At 37.7% G+C, this 17603-nt stretch overlaps 1 protein-coding gene across 8 annotated transcripts in view; it reads right to left on the reverse strand.

Moving 5' to 3' along the window:
• Positions 1-2546: 2546 nt before the first annotated feature.
• N4BP2L2 (NEDD4 binding protein 2 like 2) overlaps positions 2547-17603 on the reverse strand; it is a 67423-nt gene continuing 52366 nt past the window's right edge. For 6 of the 8 annotated variants that reach the window (XR_011427675.1, XR_011427674.1, XR_011427673.1 and 3 more), the window contains 4 exons: positions 8608-10364; positions 6057-6142; positions 4786-4830; positions 2547-2735 (listed from right to left, as the gene is read on the reverse strand). Coding sequence is in view for 5 of the 8 variants with exons in the window: in XM_070239483.1 (XP_070095584.1) it covers positions 4807-4830; positions 6057-6142; positions 8608-10364 (1867 nt within the window). In the remaining 3 variants the exon portion in view is untranslated. The remainder of the gene's footprint in view (positions 2736-4785; positions 4831-6056; positions 6143-8607; positions 10365-17603) is intronic. The other 2 variants (XM_070239482.1, XM_070239481.1) reach the window with 1 other exon arrangement.

Raw genomic sequence — 17603 nt, forward strand, 5'->3', positions numbered from 1 at the left:
TTTAACAAGACATGGAAAAACAAAGATGCAAAGGAGAACTAGTGAAAACTAGGAATTAACCCTCAAACCTATAGCTCCAAATAACCCAGGATTGATTCTAAATCAGCCTCTGGTTCCTCTCCCAGTGATGCCAAGACGGCAGAAAGTCTGAAACCAAGTTGAAGCTTCCAAAGCAGTCTAATCAAAACCCCTTCAACATGGTAGAAACATCTTAAATATGGTAGCTTTCCCAATTCTCTCTAATCCTATGTCCTTTCTTCCTCGACCAAAAACTTTTCTCCGATTTTTTCACTCGAAAACAGAAGTTAATCTTATATACATATCCATCTTGTTACATATATATAAGAAGTGAAATGATTGAGAGCACAGGACAGAAGTCTATCTTTGCCTCTTAGCTGTTTCTACGACAGACTCCTAGTTGCTCCAGCACCTCCAGCTTGCGCCTTCTGCCACATTCTGCACAATTTGGCCAGTCAGAGGTAGGACTCTGTCCTCCTCTCTACCTAACCCTGTTCCCTCCTGGGTCTTCCCTCATCCTTCCCCTGGAAGCCAGATGGAGGCTGCAGGAAGCTGGAAGAGGTTAGGGGAAGGGGGACCAGGGAAGAGAAGTAATGCAGAGTATGTCCACTTGGCTGAATTGATAGGGGAATGCTCAGGACTCTGGTGGCCTGGGATAAGTCTGCCAATGCAGAAATGTCCTCTGGACAAACTTCATTTTGCTCATTCTACCCCACGCTGCCTCTGACTCCTACATTCCATCCCTCACTCTTTTCGATGTCAGTCACACCCCTCCCCCAAGGCAAAGACCATATCTTCTATTTCCACAGCACCTATTATTTGCCACTGTGCACAGGGGCATTTGAAGAGTATAAGCTTTGAGGAGGAAGCCTGGGAGAGGGGGAGAGTAGCCCCAACCCATGTTTCTAAAGCTCTATTCTGGAAATTAGGACAAGGTAATAGAGGCAGGGGCTGGAGAAAGCTGGGGGCATTCTGGAACCCAAGTACAAGCTAGGTGCATAGTCAGTTGGCATGCATCAGTACAGCATAAAGGTGTTTCAGAACTGGTCACTCCAGGTGCCAGACTCGTTAAATATTTATAACATTACCCTTGGTTATAGCCATGGTGGTGTGGATTCTAATGTATTCACTAGAAATTCATAGATGTCACTGTGGGAGGCCCCTAAGAAAGCAAGGATATGCCAGATGCCAGAGTCCCCTCCACAGGTGTCTGTGCTTCAATCCTAATACTAGTCAGCCCTTCCCTGAAATCATCCCATCCTAGGCCAAAGGCAAGTCCAGTTTCACAAAAGCTCTAGGAGCTGCAGAGAGCAAGACCCTTGGGGAGTTCAACCAAACCCTGAGACCCTGGTCTCCATCTGGAAGAGACCTACAGGCTAGTAGAAAGATAAACTAAAGCTGTAGGAAATGAACATGAGGAAAACACTGAGCTATTTTTTAAAAAGCACTCGATTCCCAATAAAGATGGCAGATGGAACACAAATATTTAACTTCTCCTCTCTCTTTGAAACCCAACTAAATTGTAAAGTTTTTTTTTTTTTTTGCAGGGGGTAGTTGTTTTGTTATTATTTTTAAGCGTAAACTATAATAAAGGAGAGAGAAGATCGCAGCAACAGCATTTTGAAAACTGGAGAGCAAAGGCCAAGTGTTAATTAATTTGGGGAAAAAAACCCCCAAAAAACCTGAGTTATAGAAAGCCAAGAAGCAACACAATTTAACATAACCCCTAAAATTTCAGGAACTAGAAGGTTTGGGGCTGGGGCTGGGGTTGTAAACAGAAAGGTCAAACATCCACACTGTCAGGCAGCTGCCCACCCCCTAGAGAAGCCTGGAGGTGGATCAGACAGGGTGGGGAGGAGCGGGAACAAAGAGAAGACAGGGGGCTCCCTCTCTGAAAACAGAGGGATTAAGTCAATGCCTACATGGTGAATAGTGAGTAATCACCCTTTAATTTATATTTTTCAAATATGAATTTTCATATTTAAAGTTTCAGTACAACTAAACTACAACAGAATAAAAAAAATAATAGTAACTGTAGTATAGTGCAAGTCCCACAATCCCTAACCAAAATCCTTGAGGTTAGATTTGTTTCAGCATTCAGAAAGTATATGTTTGTTTATCGGTTGTTTTGTTGAAGGTATACAGTGTGTGTATGTATATGTACATATGTGTGTGTGTGTGTATATATATACACACACACACACACACACAGACCCCTTAAATTCTCAGTGGGGTCTGGGGCAGCCCCTGGTAATTTAATACATTAATATTTCTGCAGTAAAATGTGTGACTATTCACACTAAGCCAAACATTTAAGAAACAAAACAAAAAACAACTTTTGGTTTTCAGAGCTTTCTGGATTTCAGAATTCTAGAAATGGAATCATGGATCTAGACCTGGGTAAAGGGCCTACCCTTCTATCCTGATACAATTTTTAAAATAAGCTACTCAAGTTTTTTGTGCCTTATTTTTCTTCTATAAAAGAAATTAAAGTATGGCAAACATCTTCAAAATTAAACAATAAAGTGTTCAAGTTTTTACCTCTTTTGTTCAGTTTTTATTATTCAGATAACTAATCAAGAATGGTTGACAGATTATCCAAGACAATTTTGATATCCAGTGAGTATGCTGCTGGAAATAATCCTTTGAGCCAGCACTGAGCACTCTTTCTTGATGATCAGGATCTTCAACAGCACCAGGAAGACGGGAGAATTCAACTGCAAACAAACAAGAGCCCAGACAAGTCCAGACACACTGGTCACAAGAACAGAGTTTGTTTTCAGTTCCCCAGGCTGTTTCCCTATTTATGCCACTCCCCTGACATCTAGAACTTCACATTGTGCCCACAATCCCCACACCCTGCTTGGTCCTGCCTCACTTAAGAGCCTGTCCTCCTGACATAGCTCAACCTCCGGTCTCGAAATCAAAACCTGCTCTAAGTCCCCTTCCCTGAGGATCCAGCTATTTATATTATAAAGTTAATAGTAAATACACTAATTCATATAAATGTGTTAACAAGTTTATTGAATCAATACGTTGCTCTCCCAGATAACACAGTTTCTATTTTGTCAGGGGCATCTCAAAGATAATGCTTTAATCCAAGGAGATATTTAGGGTAAGGGAATTAACCCTTACTAAGAGCCTATTATTTTTCAGGCACTATGCTAAGTAGTTTGTACAAGTTATTTCATTTAATCCTCATTTAATATCCCCATGACAGGTTGGTATTATAGACTTATTTTTTACAGGTGAAGAAATTGAGGCTCTGAGAGGATAATTTGCTTAAGGTCACACAGCCAGTCAGCAGTAGCTTCAAAATGGGAACCCATCCTCTTTCCAGCACTCTACCCCTCCTTTTAACGAAATAACATAATATAAACACCCTGGCGACCAGCAGGAAGAGGATTTTGAAATAGGCAGGAACTTGTGGCTCCCAGAGCCAACCACATTCTCCTGCTATTGCCCTCCTTCTAAATTTCTATTTACAGCCTTGAGGCCCACTGATCAGTATATTACATCAAACACAAAACAGGGAGCCTTGTTCTCATTATAATTGCAAAAAATCTGTACATAGCTACAACACTCATAGAATTCCCCAAGAGAAAAGATTAATAATTAGGGGTGATTGCTCTCTGAGGAGAAGACCAGGTTCACAGAGGGCAGTTGAGCATGAATATGGAAGATGAACATAATAATCAAAAGTATGGTCCAGAAAGAGTCCTTGACACAAAACGTCCAAATTTAGAAGATAGAAAAGACTCCCCAGTTGGTCACAGCCAAATACACCCATGCTTGTTGCATGCTGCTAGTACTGGTGTCACACTGGGACCCCCTCATGGTGGGGCCAGAGGGAAAACCCTCCCTTCTTACCTTCGGTCCCAACATAAACCCCATGAGGGCAGGAAAATTTTCACTGCCACATCCTCAGTGCTTAGAACAATGTCTGAATTGAGGCAACTCAATAAATATTTGTTAAACGTGAATGAATTTACCTTCTTTCTGGAATTCCTCCTATCTCATATTTTTTATTTATCCCCCATTTTCTATTGGTCCCTCCTAATCTCTAAACTCTTCCCCCAAATCTTTAATCCTTCTTCTTTCGGCTGAACCAAGTTTAAAACAAACAAAAATATTTTTACTGGGTATATGTGTATTTCTAGTTGAAAAATGGATATACAGAATACTCTTAGAAATAAGAGTTAAAATGAAGAGAGAAAACATATGGTAAATGCACAGTGCATTTAGTTCTTATCAAATGCAGACACATATACACTGAAATCGTAGCAGCTGTGTTTATTTCATAATTTAGGCATTTGAAAAAAGTGCAATGTGTTTATTTTAATGTCAGCTTGATGTCAAGTTTAAAATGTGACATGAGTTTGTCTACATGTTTTACCTCTTTTCCTAGAGAATCGTTTAATATTTAAATATAACTAATTTCCAGCCCTCATCACATATGGGGGGGCAGGGTGGGGAAGAATCCCTCATAAACTATATGTTGACAGAATGCTCTAAAATATGTCTAACCAATAAAGTTGGAAAATAAATTTGATAGAAACAATCTAAGCTTTGTTGTATTTCACAAAAAGATCTACATTTAAAGGAAACAAAAGCATCACATGTGCAATAGCACACAGGGTTGCTATGGTAACAGACTACATTTTTTACATTTACTCTTCAATTGCGGTACATATAAGCTATTACAACCAAATAATGTCAACATCCACCTCCTTCTGATCATGTAGATCTGGAATAAGTTGTACTTACAGTCCAAGGAATTCTCATTTTTTAACCAATCTTCTTCTGTCTTTTCTAGAAATTATAATCAGAATACATATAATAATGATTAATATTTGGCATTGGGGTTAAGTTTGCATCATGATTTAACTCATGTAGGGACACTCCCCAAATGACCAAAAAATATAATATCCACAAGTGTCAATTTAAACATTTAAAGTATTGCAGGGGGTGTGTGTGTTTAGGTAGCAGTAAGGTCTCCATAGGAAATAAGAAGATATAAGAAGTTTAGAAAAATGTATTTGGGGGCTGGCCCGGTGGCGCAGTGGTTAAGGTCACACATTCTGCTTTGGCGGCCCAGGGTTCACCAGTTCAGATCCTGGGTGTGGACAGGGCACTGCTTGGCAAGCCATGCTGTGGTAGGCATCCCACATATAAAGTGGAGGAAGAGGGCACGGATGTTAGCTCAGGGCCAGTCTTCCTCCGCAAAAAGAGGAGGATTGGCAGGAGTTAGCTCAGGGCTAATCTTCCTCAAAAAAAAAAAAGTATTTGGTTTCACTAACTGGGCATACAAAACAAATCTACTTTTCCCACAGCCGTGGTCATATGAACAGTTATGAAACACCTACTATCCTGAATTATATAATTCTATAATGTTTCACAAAACCTTGATTTTACTATTTATTTCAAAATGTACCCCTGAGCATTGCCTCTGGGCACACTGAAATCACAATCAACTAATGTAAACAGAAACCCAGCCTCCCTCTCCCCATCACATTATATAGAGTACTGGCTTTTCCAGAGTTTCTATTACTTTTCTAAGCTGCCCAGCCAGTCCTCCTCCAGCTACCTGGAAAATTAACGGCCTGTCAGAATAGTCATGTCTCTCACTATGCACCAACAGAACACACCAATAATGAGGTGCTTCCAAGTAAAGTAAATATGAATCTAATTTGTAGCTGTTACTCTATCATAACAGGATAAGATTGAGGGCCAGACGGGAGAAAAGATGTAATAAAGAATAAAGGACTCTCCTAAAATAGGCATCTTAGTCACCCACCAGTGGGCCCTTATACCAGCCTACACTACAACAAAGTTAGGAAATTAACTGCAACTTTCTCTTTGGGACTAATTAAAAGAAACATCCACACATTATCCACCCATCCATATATTTTCTTTCTCTACTTTGATATAGAGAATAACCTTTCATGTTACATTTGATGAACAGGTTTTCTCCAACTGTTTTTTTTTTTTAAGAAACCAGTTAGAGAAGGTCTTCTTTGAAAGCCATAAAAATATACCTCCACTGATGTCTTCCATTGCAAATAGATCATCTTCAGTGTCATCCAGGCAAGGAGAACCACACAGTCATCAGGCAACAAAGATTCTGTGAAAAAAAGGAACAAATTTCACCTCTAATGCCACAAAGATTTTTACCCTAAATGTGAAGATAGGCAAACATGATATCTAGACCACCATAATGGTAAAAGCCTAGTTTTGAGGATATTTCAGTGATGGCTAAAGCAGGAGTTAGTCTCAAATCTCTATTAGTAAACACTATCCAAACTCAATGAAAATCCTTATGTATAAATGTAAAATGATATGCATCATAGTTCATATTCTCATGTAAGTATAAATATATATGCATATCAATACATATATATACTATACATATAAAATAGCTTCAAGTGGTACTGTCACAGGGCATAAAATTTAGGTAATCATCCTCTCCTGTGACTTGAATAAACCATTGCAACTATAGCAAGTTTAGCCTTCTTGCAAATTACTCCTTCCACATAAGAGTGTCTTGGGGAAAAAAATCCTCACAAACAATTAAGACGCTCATAAACAAGTCCAAACATTGATACATATCAGCCATACCAAACCACACAAATATTTTTCCTATACTCACATATCCCTAGCAAAATGGGTAGTTTGGTTTCTTCAGGCCTATATATGGCTCTACTATGTAATTCCACTGTGTCTGCAGAGCTTCTAATACTAGGATTCATTTGAGTTTCCTGCCTTATTTGCAAGGCTACTGACCATAGATACACCAGAGTTTGGCTTGTCCAACCTAGTCAAACAAATTAGTTTACAGACTCCATTTGCAGTTTTCTTCTCTCCTTTTTTAAGCACATGCCATTTCCAAATGTGAAATTCTTTCTGTTTTTCTTTTAAGCCACATTTGTATAAACAGTGCTTATAATGCACTTCCACACTGAAGCCATCCCAGACAAAACCATAACCCCATAATCTCTTCAACTATCCCTTTAGCACTGCTAAACTCACAAAATATTCATAAACTGGTCATTTATATTTTCTATGTGCAATAATTTTGTTTTACTTTAGTCTTATCTCCCCATTTAGAAGGTAAGCTATTTGATGAATGAGGCCTATTTCATCCAAAAAGCTTTCCAAAGCTTAATTAATGGATGTCTGATCACTATCGCTGATTATGATGATATTGTGCGTTTAAGGGAGAAGGAGGCTTAGAATCTTTTCCCACCAGTGCTTTCATCTTTCTGGTGCCAATCTAAGGCAGAGATTGTTCATCTTTTGGGGGTCATGGACCCCCCACCGAGAAGCTGATAAAATCTATGGACTTTCTCCCAGAAAAATGACACAAAAAATTTTGCATACAATTTCAGAATATGGACCTTGAACCAAGATCCCTGACCTAAAATGACTTCAATTATCTTTTTAAATTCCCCAAAGTAAATGCATTTTAATTTTTTTAATTAGTATGTTTCTTTGGTGCATCTAGGAGGATAGAAAATTGCAGGAAACACTTAAGATGTGGCTATTCACAGAGCTTACAAAAATTATAACATGATGCCAGAACCCTAAGAGCAAGTTGACAGTTGTAACCTCCTGACCCTGAGACTTAGCCAATCTTGGGTCTGAGCTGTGGGGACCAAGTTTATCCAGAACAGCAGAAGTTTACAAGCAAAGTGAAAAACTCTGGAGGACAAGCTGTAGGACATGAGCAAGGCCCAGGCACTCTGGTAGGGGTAGACGAGAAAGCATATCAAGAAGATACAGGAGAACTGCAGAGATTGGAGCTTTGACCTCTTGGTTCTTACAGCTTTTGTCCCTAAGGAAGGGGACACATGCAATTGCATGAAACACTAACACATGCCACTGACTCAAAGATAAGGAAAAGTTGGAATATGTGCCCATGTACTCTTTAAGACATTTAGCATCTTAAATATGCTTATCATTTAGAAGAAATTTACTTAAAATTTTACTTGTAATATTAAAAAATCATATTTTCACTGTTTTATTCACAGGTGGGTTTTTCATTTCCAAGAACAACCTTAAGAGCCCAAAGGAACTTTTCAAGTCAACCAGTCAGACTCCTTCCTAATCTTCTTTTCAGCACCCTTCTCAGACAGTCTTTAAAAATTAAATTCAACTTATTTCAGATGATATTTAATCTTCACTGTCCTCCCCTTTAATATTCTCATATGTGGGAGCCATATTGTGAATGAGAAAAGAAAGGGCCATGTGCCAAGCAAGAGAAATGCAGAAAGTAGAAAGATTTTTTAAAAAGCAGTCTATCTCTGTTTGTTACAGAATCATTGTTTGCTTGCTTCACCCTTCATTCTTTCCAGGGTTTATTTAAATTTGAGAGTGCAAGTATTCTACATGCTCAAAGACATTTAAGACTGTTAGTCATGGAGGTGGGAAGACTCTGGCATTTGCTATGGGTCCTCCACTTCCACTGCTGAAAAGTATCACAAAATCAATTAACTGCATCAAATCACTAGCATGAGGTAGAAACACCTCAAAAATTACTCACGTATGTTAAACTGGACTTTTTATTTGTAGCAAATAAACACAATTTACCCACTGGCACTCCAAGAGATCCAAAAAGCTTTACTAGTTGAGAGGCAAATCGTTGTGATAATGGTAGCTCAAGGGAATCAGAGTCAGAGCTTGTTAAATCCTGGTTATCCGCAGTTTGTAAGAACTGTAACGACTTTTCTTCCCATATCTTCGGCTTTTCATCAAACCTTTGATTTAAAAAGTGAAGATCAGAAGTGACTCTAAAAGAAGACAAAGTATCAGGTTGGCTACTGAAAATTTCTGAAGAAGTAAGCCCTACATCATTTACTTGGTTATCTACTCTTGTCGGAGATTTGAAAGTCAAAAACGGCTTCCTGCTTGTAAAAGATACCTTCCAAAAGCTAGATGTATATTGTAGCATAAGAGAAGGAACAGGGTTTCTGTAAAAATACACAGAATGCCTTAGTCCATTAAATGGCAGGTAATGAGAATAAGACTGTCCACCAACATTTAGAGGAGGATCTTTGATAATATCAAAGTAAATCCATGATGGATGATGATTGAGGGTCTTAAGTTTTTGCTTATTCTCCTCTTCATTATTTACTTCTAAAATTCTATCTTTTTCTTCTTCCAAAATAATTTTTAGTCCATGACTTTCTGTTAACAAGCCACATTTCCCCCATTCTTTTACACCAATATGAGTCTGTCCCAGTAGGTTAAAGTTTGGTGCCAAATTGAAAATCTTTTTCTGCCTCCTTTTCTTATTCTTTGTTGAGTGTAAGGCACTCTTTGGGATATCCAGGTTAAGTAAGGAGCTTTTGAAGGTATTTGTTTCTGTTTCTACGAGTGAATCTATATTCTCAGTTGGAGGTGACAAATCTTCATTTTCTATCAATAGCTTCTCCTCTATCAATGTTTCTGGACTGCTTCCTGGTCCTAATGCTCCTTCAGAAGTGGAGATCAATTTAATCAATTGCCCCCTGCTATCAGGACTGGCCAGTTTTCGCCTTCTATCTTTCTTTGGTCTCTGTTCACATATAAACTTATGAGGTCCCTCAGGCCAGGTACCAAAATAGGGTTGTCTATCAGAACGCAGCTGTAATTCTTCATCAGATAAATTGTTTGAGAAAAAAGCCCAATGATTGTTTGTAGTTGTATTTACTCCTTGTTCCTTTCTTAAGACTTTATCTGAAGTTCTAGATCCATATTGACGGCACAGAATTGTTTCATTAGGGAGACTTTTATCTACCATCTCTCTCTTCTGCAGAAATGAGCAGGGGGTTTCAGCAAATTGCTCCTGGATGTGTAATGCCATGGTGTGCCTATTTCCAATATGCTTTTCTACCTTCATACTAGAGCAGTCATCACTTGCTTCACAGGAAAGATTTTGAGTCATTGTTGGACAAATAATAGAGTTTTCATTTGGCATCAATGACAAACTTAGAAACAAGTCATCATCTTCCTTAGGGAGGTAATTCTTTGGTGTATTGTTCAATTCAACTACAGATGTAACATTTGGAAAACTGTCGTCACGACTTATATTTTTCTGTCTTTCATCTTTATGGCCATTCACTATATCTCCTAGTTCGTTTCCCAGACCACCAGTGAAGGTACACCCTGATTCTCTTTTGGTCTTTTCTAAGTCTTCCTCTTCACTCTGAGATGGGTCCTGATCTCCTGGCGTAAGATAACTTAAGGTTTCAAATGAGTTTTCCTCCATAATTTTACTGTGACTGCTCTGCGTTTTATTTCTTTTTCTGTTTCTCTTCTGTTTGGTTTTGTTGAACCTGTACCCAGTTTTCTTCAAATCTCTTTCTCTGAAATATAAAAGAATTAAGAAAATTTATAACAACTATTTGTATAACATTAACAAACATTATACTCTCAATGCGCAGATTTACAAACTGTTAGTATAAGGGATTCTAAAGTATGTATGTACTTTGTACTATATGTTTAAATTACTTAAAATATATATATATACATATATATATATATATTTTTTTTTTTTAAAGATTGGCACCTGAGCTAACAACTGTTGCCAATCTTCCCCCTTTTTATTTTCTTTTTCTGTTTTTCTCCCCAAATCCCCCCAGTACATAGTTGTATATCTTAGTTGTGGGTCCATCTAGTTGTGGCATGTAGGATACCACCTCAACATGGCCCGACGAGCAGTGCCATGTCTGGGCCCAGGATCCGAACCAACGAAACCCCAGGCCACTGAAGCAGAACGCACTAACTTAACCACTCCGCCACAGGGCCGGCCCCTAAAAAAGAGAGATATTTTAACTCTCTAAATTAAAAATGAATATACTTTGAGAAAATTAAGCCCATTTTCACATACTTGTTTCATAAACCAGTAACTTTATGAAAACCTAATATTTTCCCTATGATATTTCACACATAAATATTTATATTTATGAATTTATATTTTAAAATATTTTTATTGATATATGTAAAACCTACCAATAAACATCCTGGTTTTCCTCACATCTTGAATTTTGGAAAGTGGCCAGTATAGTCTCAGAATGGCACAACTTTAGTGGCTTTAATAGCTAGATTTTCTCTAGACACAAAAAACTTTAGCAATTAAGTTGCTCCATTAAATTATAAAGAACAATTGGTGATGAGCAGCAAAATCTAGTATTTGGGTGATAGGTTTCTCATTGCCTGGCTAGGAGTGGTTGTAAACCAGTCTCCACCACTATTCTCTGGGATATTTGGAAACTTGTGACAGCATTTTTGGTGGTCACAATAACTGGAAATATGTTACTGGTACTTGGTACTGAAGCCAGGAAGGGTCCCCATCCTGCAAGGCTGAGGACAGCTCCACAGTGAAAAATTATCCTACCCAAAAGAGGAATAGTGCCTCACTGAGCACACTGAAAGTTTACAGCTCCCCTTAATTGAAGATAATCTTTGATCCTAAGAGAAAAAGGAGGATTTGGGAAATTTCTGATTTAGAATGCAAAGGTCTAGTTATCTTCTCTTCCACAAGGTACAGATGGAGACATAGTAAAATGCAGTCGGGGAAGGACAATAGACACAGCTGAGGAAAAATATCCAGGATAGAGGAATAGAAAAACAAACATTTAAAGAAGCAAACAAACATGGGAGCTGAAAGAGATGCTGAGCAAAAGACTAGACAGTCAATTGGCTGGGCATTGGACAAAGGAATTTATTAAACCAACCCCTGACCTCTGGCCTGCTTATTCCGTCCCATGCTCCTGGGCAATTTTCAATAGGGAGGAGCCCTGAATACCTTGTTCTTTGTCACCTAATTGCTGCAGCCCTTGTTTACACATTCCTGGATGTTGATTTGGAAAGAATGTTGAGGAACATTAAATAACTGAGAAGCAGTTGTAATGGGGCGTCTCTAAAAAGAATTTAAGAATGCCAATTTTGGTAATAACTCTCCTTTATTGGCCAGTTCTGTCTGATTCCAGTGAAAGCTCTAGTTGAAATCTAAGTGCAACAGCAGTTTTGAAATTTACACTGCAGACTAGCATGTCATTCTGAAAACAAACTTCACTTTCTTCGCCTAAACATGAACCATCCTGTTGCAGGGAAAGGAGGAAAAGAATGGATACAGTGGCACCATTAAAAGAAAAGAAGCATCACTAAACAAAAGTTAGTCATGGTCATGGAGAGGAGATCAGGAGAGTTGGAGGCACAGACTATAGTTTTAGAAAAGAAATGAGGAAATAAATGAACAAATGGTAACACATCTGTGAGGAATATGGTTTTGCTTTCTAGACAATGGTTTAGAATCCAAGCTCTGGGTGGGGATGGAGTTTACCTCTCAAGATTTAGAGTGTTTGCTCAGAGACAAGCTAACCTGACCAAATGAACTGTGACCTGAAGACGAAGGAGAGAGAACATCCAGATAGACCCAAAACTGAATACTATGCAGAAGAGCATGGTAAGTGCCAAATGATCTTCGTGAAAATAATAATTAAGGGGGCTAGAAATAATATTTCCCATTGCAGAGGCCTATATACTAATTCATGGCACGTGGGCAATAAATGAAGTAAAACTCTATTAAAACACACAAAGATTATAGAAAAGAGGTCTCAGAGCTTTGTGGAATGACTGTGGTGGAATAGTCCAGGCGTTGGTCCTAGTCCTGGCTGAACGATAAGCTAGTGGTGGGATCTGGGGCAAATCAGGTTGCCCTTCTAAAGTGGGGATAATATCACCTCCTTGCAGAGTTGTAAAGATTATTAATATAGATACGCTTAAATGACCTCTACTTAACTGATATGGTAGATTGATTAATTCTCTCCATTGCCTCTGTACAATACAATGACTGATGCCAAAGGCACACAAAATGTTCCCAGCTGGATGGCTGTTCTGTAGTACAACCACACCTTTCTGCCCCCATTGCTTAGGGTTATATATTTACAATGATTCAGATGAGTTTATTCTCAAACCTGTTTATACTCTTAGGATGAAATTCTAGTTACTAAAGTAGCTATATAGCTAGTTACTATAAACATTATGTAAACCTTATGTCAACCAGTGGAATAAAGTACAGGAAAGAAAGTTTCTGGGCCAGCCCCAGTGGCCTAGTGGTTTAAGTTCAGCGCACTCTGCTTCAGTGGCCCGGGTTCAGTTCCCAGGTGCAGACATACACCACTCATCTGTCAGTGGCCACACTGTGGCAGTGGCTCACATACAAAAAGAAGAAGACTGGCCACAGATGTTAACTCAGGACAAATCTTCCTCAGAAAAAAAGGAAAGTTTTTATAAAAAATTAAATTGAAGTAAATGACTCAATAAAGATGAGATACTAAACAGCTGTTATCAAATTAGGCGTGGGCAGGATAACTATAAAGTTTGGTTAAAAATCATAAAAACCTACAATTCTGCACTCACATTGCATTGAAGATTTCTTTGGGTTCTCCCCCATTTTCATCAATAGAAACTAGAAATTCTTGACAACACATTGCAGGTGTGATTTATACATGAAAAAGGATAAACTCACTAAACAGAATCATACATAAAGACAGGTGAACGAACGTATGTGTAAGCATGCATTTTAAGTTCAAATAAAATGTTTAAAGTATGTATCATTTCTTAATGAGTCCTCACTTTAATCAACTTTTTCAGTGAACTAACCAGCCACCTGTCCCAATCATGTTAGATAAAAGGACTTTTATTGTAAATAAAGCACCTAGCACAATGCCTGGTACATGGTGGAATTTTACAAATGGCAGCTCTTGTTTTTACTATATATTAACAACAACAAAAATAATCTTATTTATTTCACTGAGACTCCTAGGATGCAATTCAAAATTAGAGTGTGGCAATGGTTAGTAGGATTTATGCAAAAAGAACAGGTGAGATAGAAGAATTGTAAAGTTCTCAAAATGTGATTAATATAATTTCAAATGATTAGAGGCAGAGAAATATTTTCTAAGTGGTCATCTATACACAAAGTGACAAATCCACCATCTTTATCATAGATTAAAACAATTTTCTCAGTAATTGATAGAACAAGCAGACCAAAAAAAAGAACAAGGATTTTTGTATTGAATGACACTAGCCTGAAAATTTCCATTTTTGTCTTCTTCCTATCAAGTTATGTCAGTGCTATGAAAAGAGTTGGAGATATTCTCTATTTTTCTTTTCTCCGGAAAAGTTTGCATAATATTTACAGTTAACAGTTATCTTAATATTTGGTAGAACTTTTCTGAAATAGCACCTGGACTTGTAGTTTTCTTGATTAGAAAAAACTTTTATTATTTTACATTATAGGAGTGCTCAGTCTTTCTATCTTTTTTAGTCAGTTTTAATAAGTTGTATTTTCTAGCTGTTTAGACAATTCATTTAAATTTTCAAATTTATTTGTATAAAGTTATTCATGGTATTATCCTTTTATCTATTTTTTTAATTTAACTAAGATATAATTGACATATAACTTTATATTAGTTTCAGGTACACAACATAATGATTTCATATTTGTATATACTGTGAAATGATCACCACAATAAGTCTAGTTAACATCCATCATCATACATAGTTATAAACTTTTTTTCTTGTGATGAGAACTTTTAAGATTTACTCTCAGCAACTTTCAAATATACATATGGTATTATTAACATGCTGTATATTATATCCATGACTTATTTATTTCATAACTGATTTTTATACCTTTTGACCCCCTTTACCCATTTTGCCCACCCTCTACCCTATGCCTCTGGCAACCACAAATCTGTTCTCTGTATCTGTGAGGTCATTTTTTTTTGTTCATTTGTTTGTTTTTTTAGATTCCACATACAAGTGAGATTGTATGGTATTTGTCTTTCTCTGTCTCACTTATTTCACTCAGTATAATATCCTCAGTGTCCACACATGTTGCAAATGGCAAAATTTTCTTCTTTTTTATGGATAATAATATTCTGTTGTGTCTATGTGTGTGTGTGTGTGTGTATATATATACACATATATACATATACATGTTTTATTTCTATATATATACATATACATGTTTTATTTATCTAGTCATCCATTGGTGAATACATTTTCTTTATCTATGCATCCATTGATGAATGGATGAAAGTCATTGATGAATGATGAATGGATGCAATCAAGGCTTTACAGCAACCAGGCAAATGCTTAATCAAAAACAATACCTGAGTCTTCAGTAAGAGAGCTTTGTGGATGTTTTTTACTTACTCTGGTCCCATCTATTGCTCCCAAGATCAGAGAAGATTCTGAAGACAACAGTCTGCATTCTGTACAGGTTTCTTGTACCAGAAGAAGCAGAGCTGATCTTATTCTAAGAGAACTGTGATTGTTTATATTGACCTGTTTGGTGGCACCCTCAGCTCAAAGGGCTTGCCTTTATTTTGACAAACTCAGAACTCTGTTAAGAATGAAATTGCGGCAGTGGCCCAGTGGTGTAGTGGTTGGGTTCACACACTCCACTTTGGGGGCCCAGGGTTCACAGGTTTGGATCCCAGGTGCGGACCTAGCACTGCTCATCAAGCCACACTGTGGCAGCATCCTACATAAAATAAAGGAAGATCGGCACAGATGTTAGCTCAGGGCCAATCTTACTCACACACACACACAAAAAAGAAATGGCTTCACAGGGAACACCTGTTGAACACACTTAAAGGCAAATGCATTAGCTGCTGCCACTTGGGGCAAGGAATAACAGTTGGAATAGACAATAGACAAACCAAAAGCTTGAGAGGAAAGGCTGGGGAGTGAGACACTTTAGGGAATCAGGGCTTTAAAAAGTTTTCCGACATGCCTTGGAATCTGGAAGACCATGTTCATGCCCAGGGCTGGATGTGTGCTCGGAAAAGAACTGAGAAGGCCTTAAGCTCTCACCTCTGGCTAACCTTCAGATTCTGTGTGAGTAGGAAGTGAAGACTAAGGCAGAGTTGTAAATGACCTTAGTGTGGAAGGTGTGCCCAACACACACACAGAGCCTATGAACAAAGATGGAAAGGGTTTTTTTGGTTCCAGATGTTTAAAGAAACCTTTGTTGAATCATCATCTAACCACTAAGCTAATAGAACAAGAACTTCAGGCCACACACAACAAAGAATACTGACTCTACAAAATTAGTGCAGAAAAGTAACTAAACCAACAAAGAACAAAAATTATAATGAGCAGCAACAATAAACTCAGGGAGGGAGGGGAATCTGATTATAGACTGCCTGCATTATGTTATTCAAAATGTCTAATTTTCAATAAAAAATTATTAGCATGCAAAGAAACAAGAAATCATGGCCCACACACAGGAAAAAAACTAATTAAGAGAAAATATCCCTGAGAAAGCTCAGACATTGGACTTACCAAACAAGACTATAGCACCAATTTTAAATATGCTCAAAGAACTAAAAGAAACCACATACAAAAACTAAAGAAAATCATGAGACCTCAAGGAGCATACCAACATATACATAATGTGAGTCTTAAAAGGAGTAGATAGAAAGAGGCAGAGAGAATACCTGAAGAATTAGTAGCTGAAAACTTCCCAAATCTGATGAAAGACATTTATCTACAAATCCAAGAAGGTGAAATAACTTCAGGTAGGATAAAATCAAAGAGATTCACACTGGGACACACTGTCAGAAGATAATGAAGGAATCTTGAAAACAGCAAGAAAGAAGTGACTTATCACATACAATGGATCCCCAATGAGATTCACAGCAGATTTCCCATAAGAACTACAGAGGCCAGGAGGCAGTGAAATGACATATTCCAAGTGCTGAAAGAAAAAGACTGTCAACCATGAACTGTATATCCAGTAAAACTATCCTTGAAAAATAAAAGGAGAAATGGAGGAATTCCTGGATAAACAAAAAAATGAGAGTTAATCACTAGAGGACCTGTCCCACAAAAAAATGCCTTTAAGCTGAAACAAAAAGACACTAGACAGTAATTAAAATCCACAAAAAGAAAAAAAGAAGAGTAAAGGTAACTACTTAAAAAAATATAAAAGTCAATATTAATGTATTTTTGTTTTTTAACTCCTCTTTTATTCCACATTATTTTAAAAACAACTACATAAAGAAATTACAAATCTATGTTGATGGGGACACAATGCATAAAGATATAATCTGTGACAACAACAACATAAAGGGGTGGAGAACAGAGCTATATAGTAGTAAAGTTTTCATATACAGTTGAAATTAAGTTGGTACTAATTCAAACTAGATTGTTATAAATTAAGGGCAATAACTAAGAAAATAACTTAAAAATATATAGTAAAAGAAATGAGAAGGACATACATCAGCATCATGGCAGAGGGAGTTGTTTCCTTTGTCTCTCCCCTCTAAGTTACAACTAAACGGACATCCATTAACCAGAAGAGGATTCCCTACACAGCATGATAAGACATCTGAGAGACCCACACAGCCATATATCTGAAGGTGGGGGGACTGAATCCCTGGGAAGCAGTGGAAATAGGTGAGAGTACCCCTCTGCCTCCCCAGTGGCACTGATCTAGGTCGCAGGTCCTCACACAGTGGCAGGCGCAACTGTAAGAGGAGGTGGTGGCAGCAAGCTGGCAAAAAAACACTTTCAGAGAGGTAGCC

This window comes from Equus caballus, chromosome 17 (genome assembly GCF_041296265.1).
Source record: "Equus caballus isolate H_3958 breed thoroughbred chromosome 17, TB-T2T, whole genome shotgun sequence".
NCBI lineage: Eukaryota > Metazoa > Chordata > Mammalia > Perissodactyla > Equidae > Equus > Equus caballus.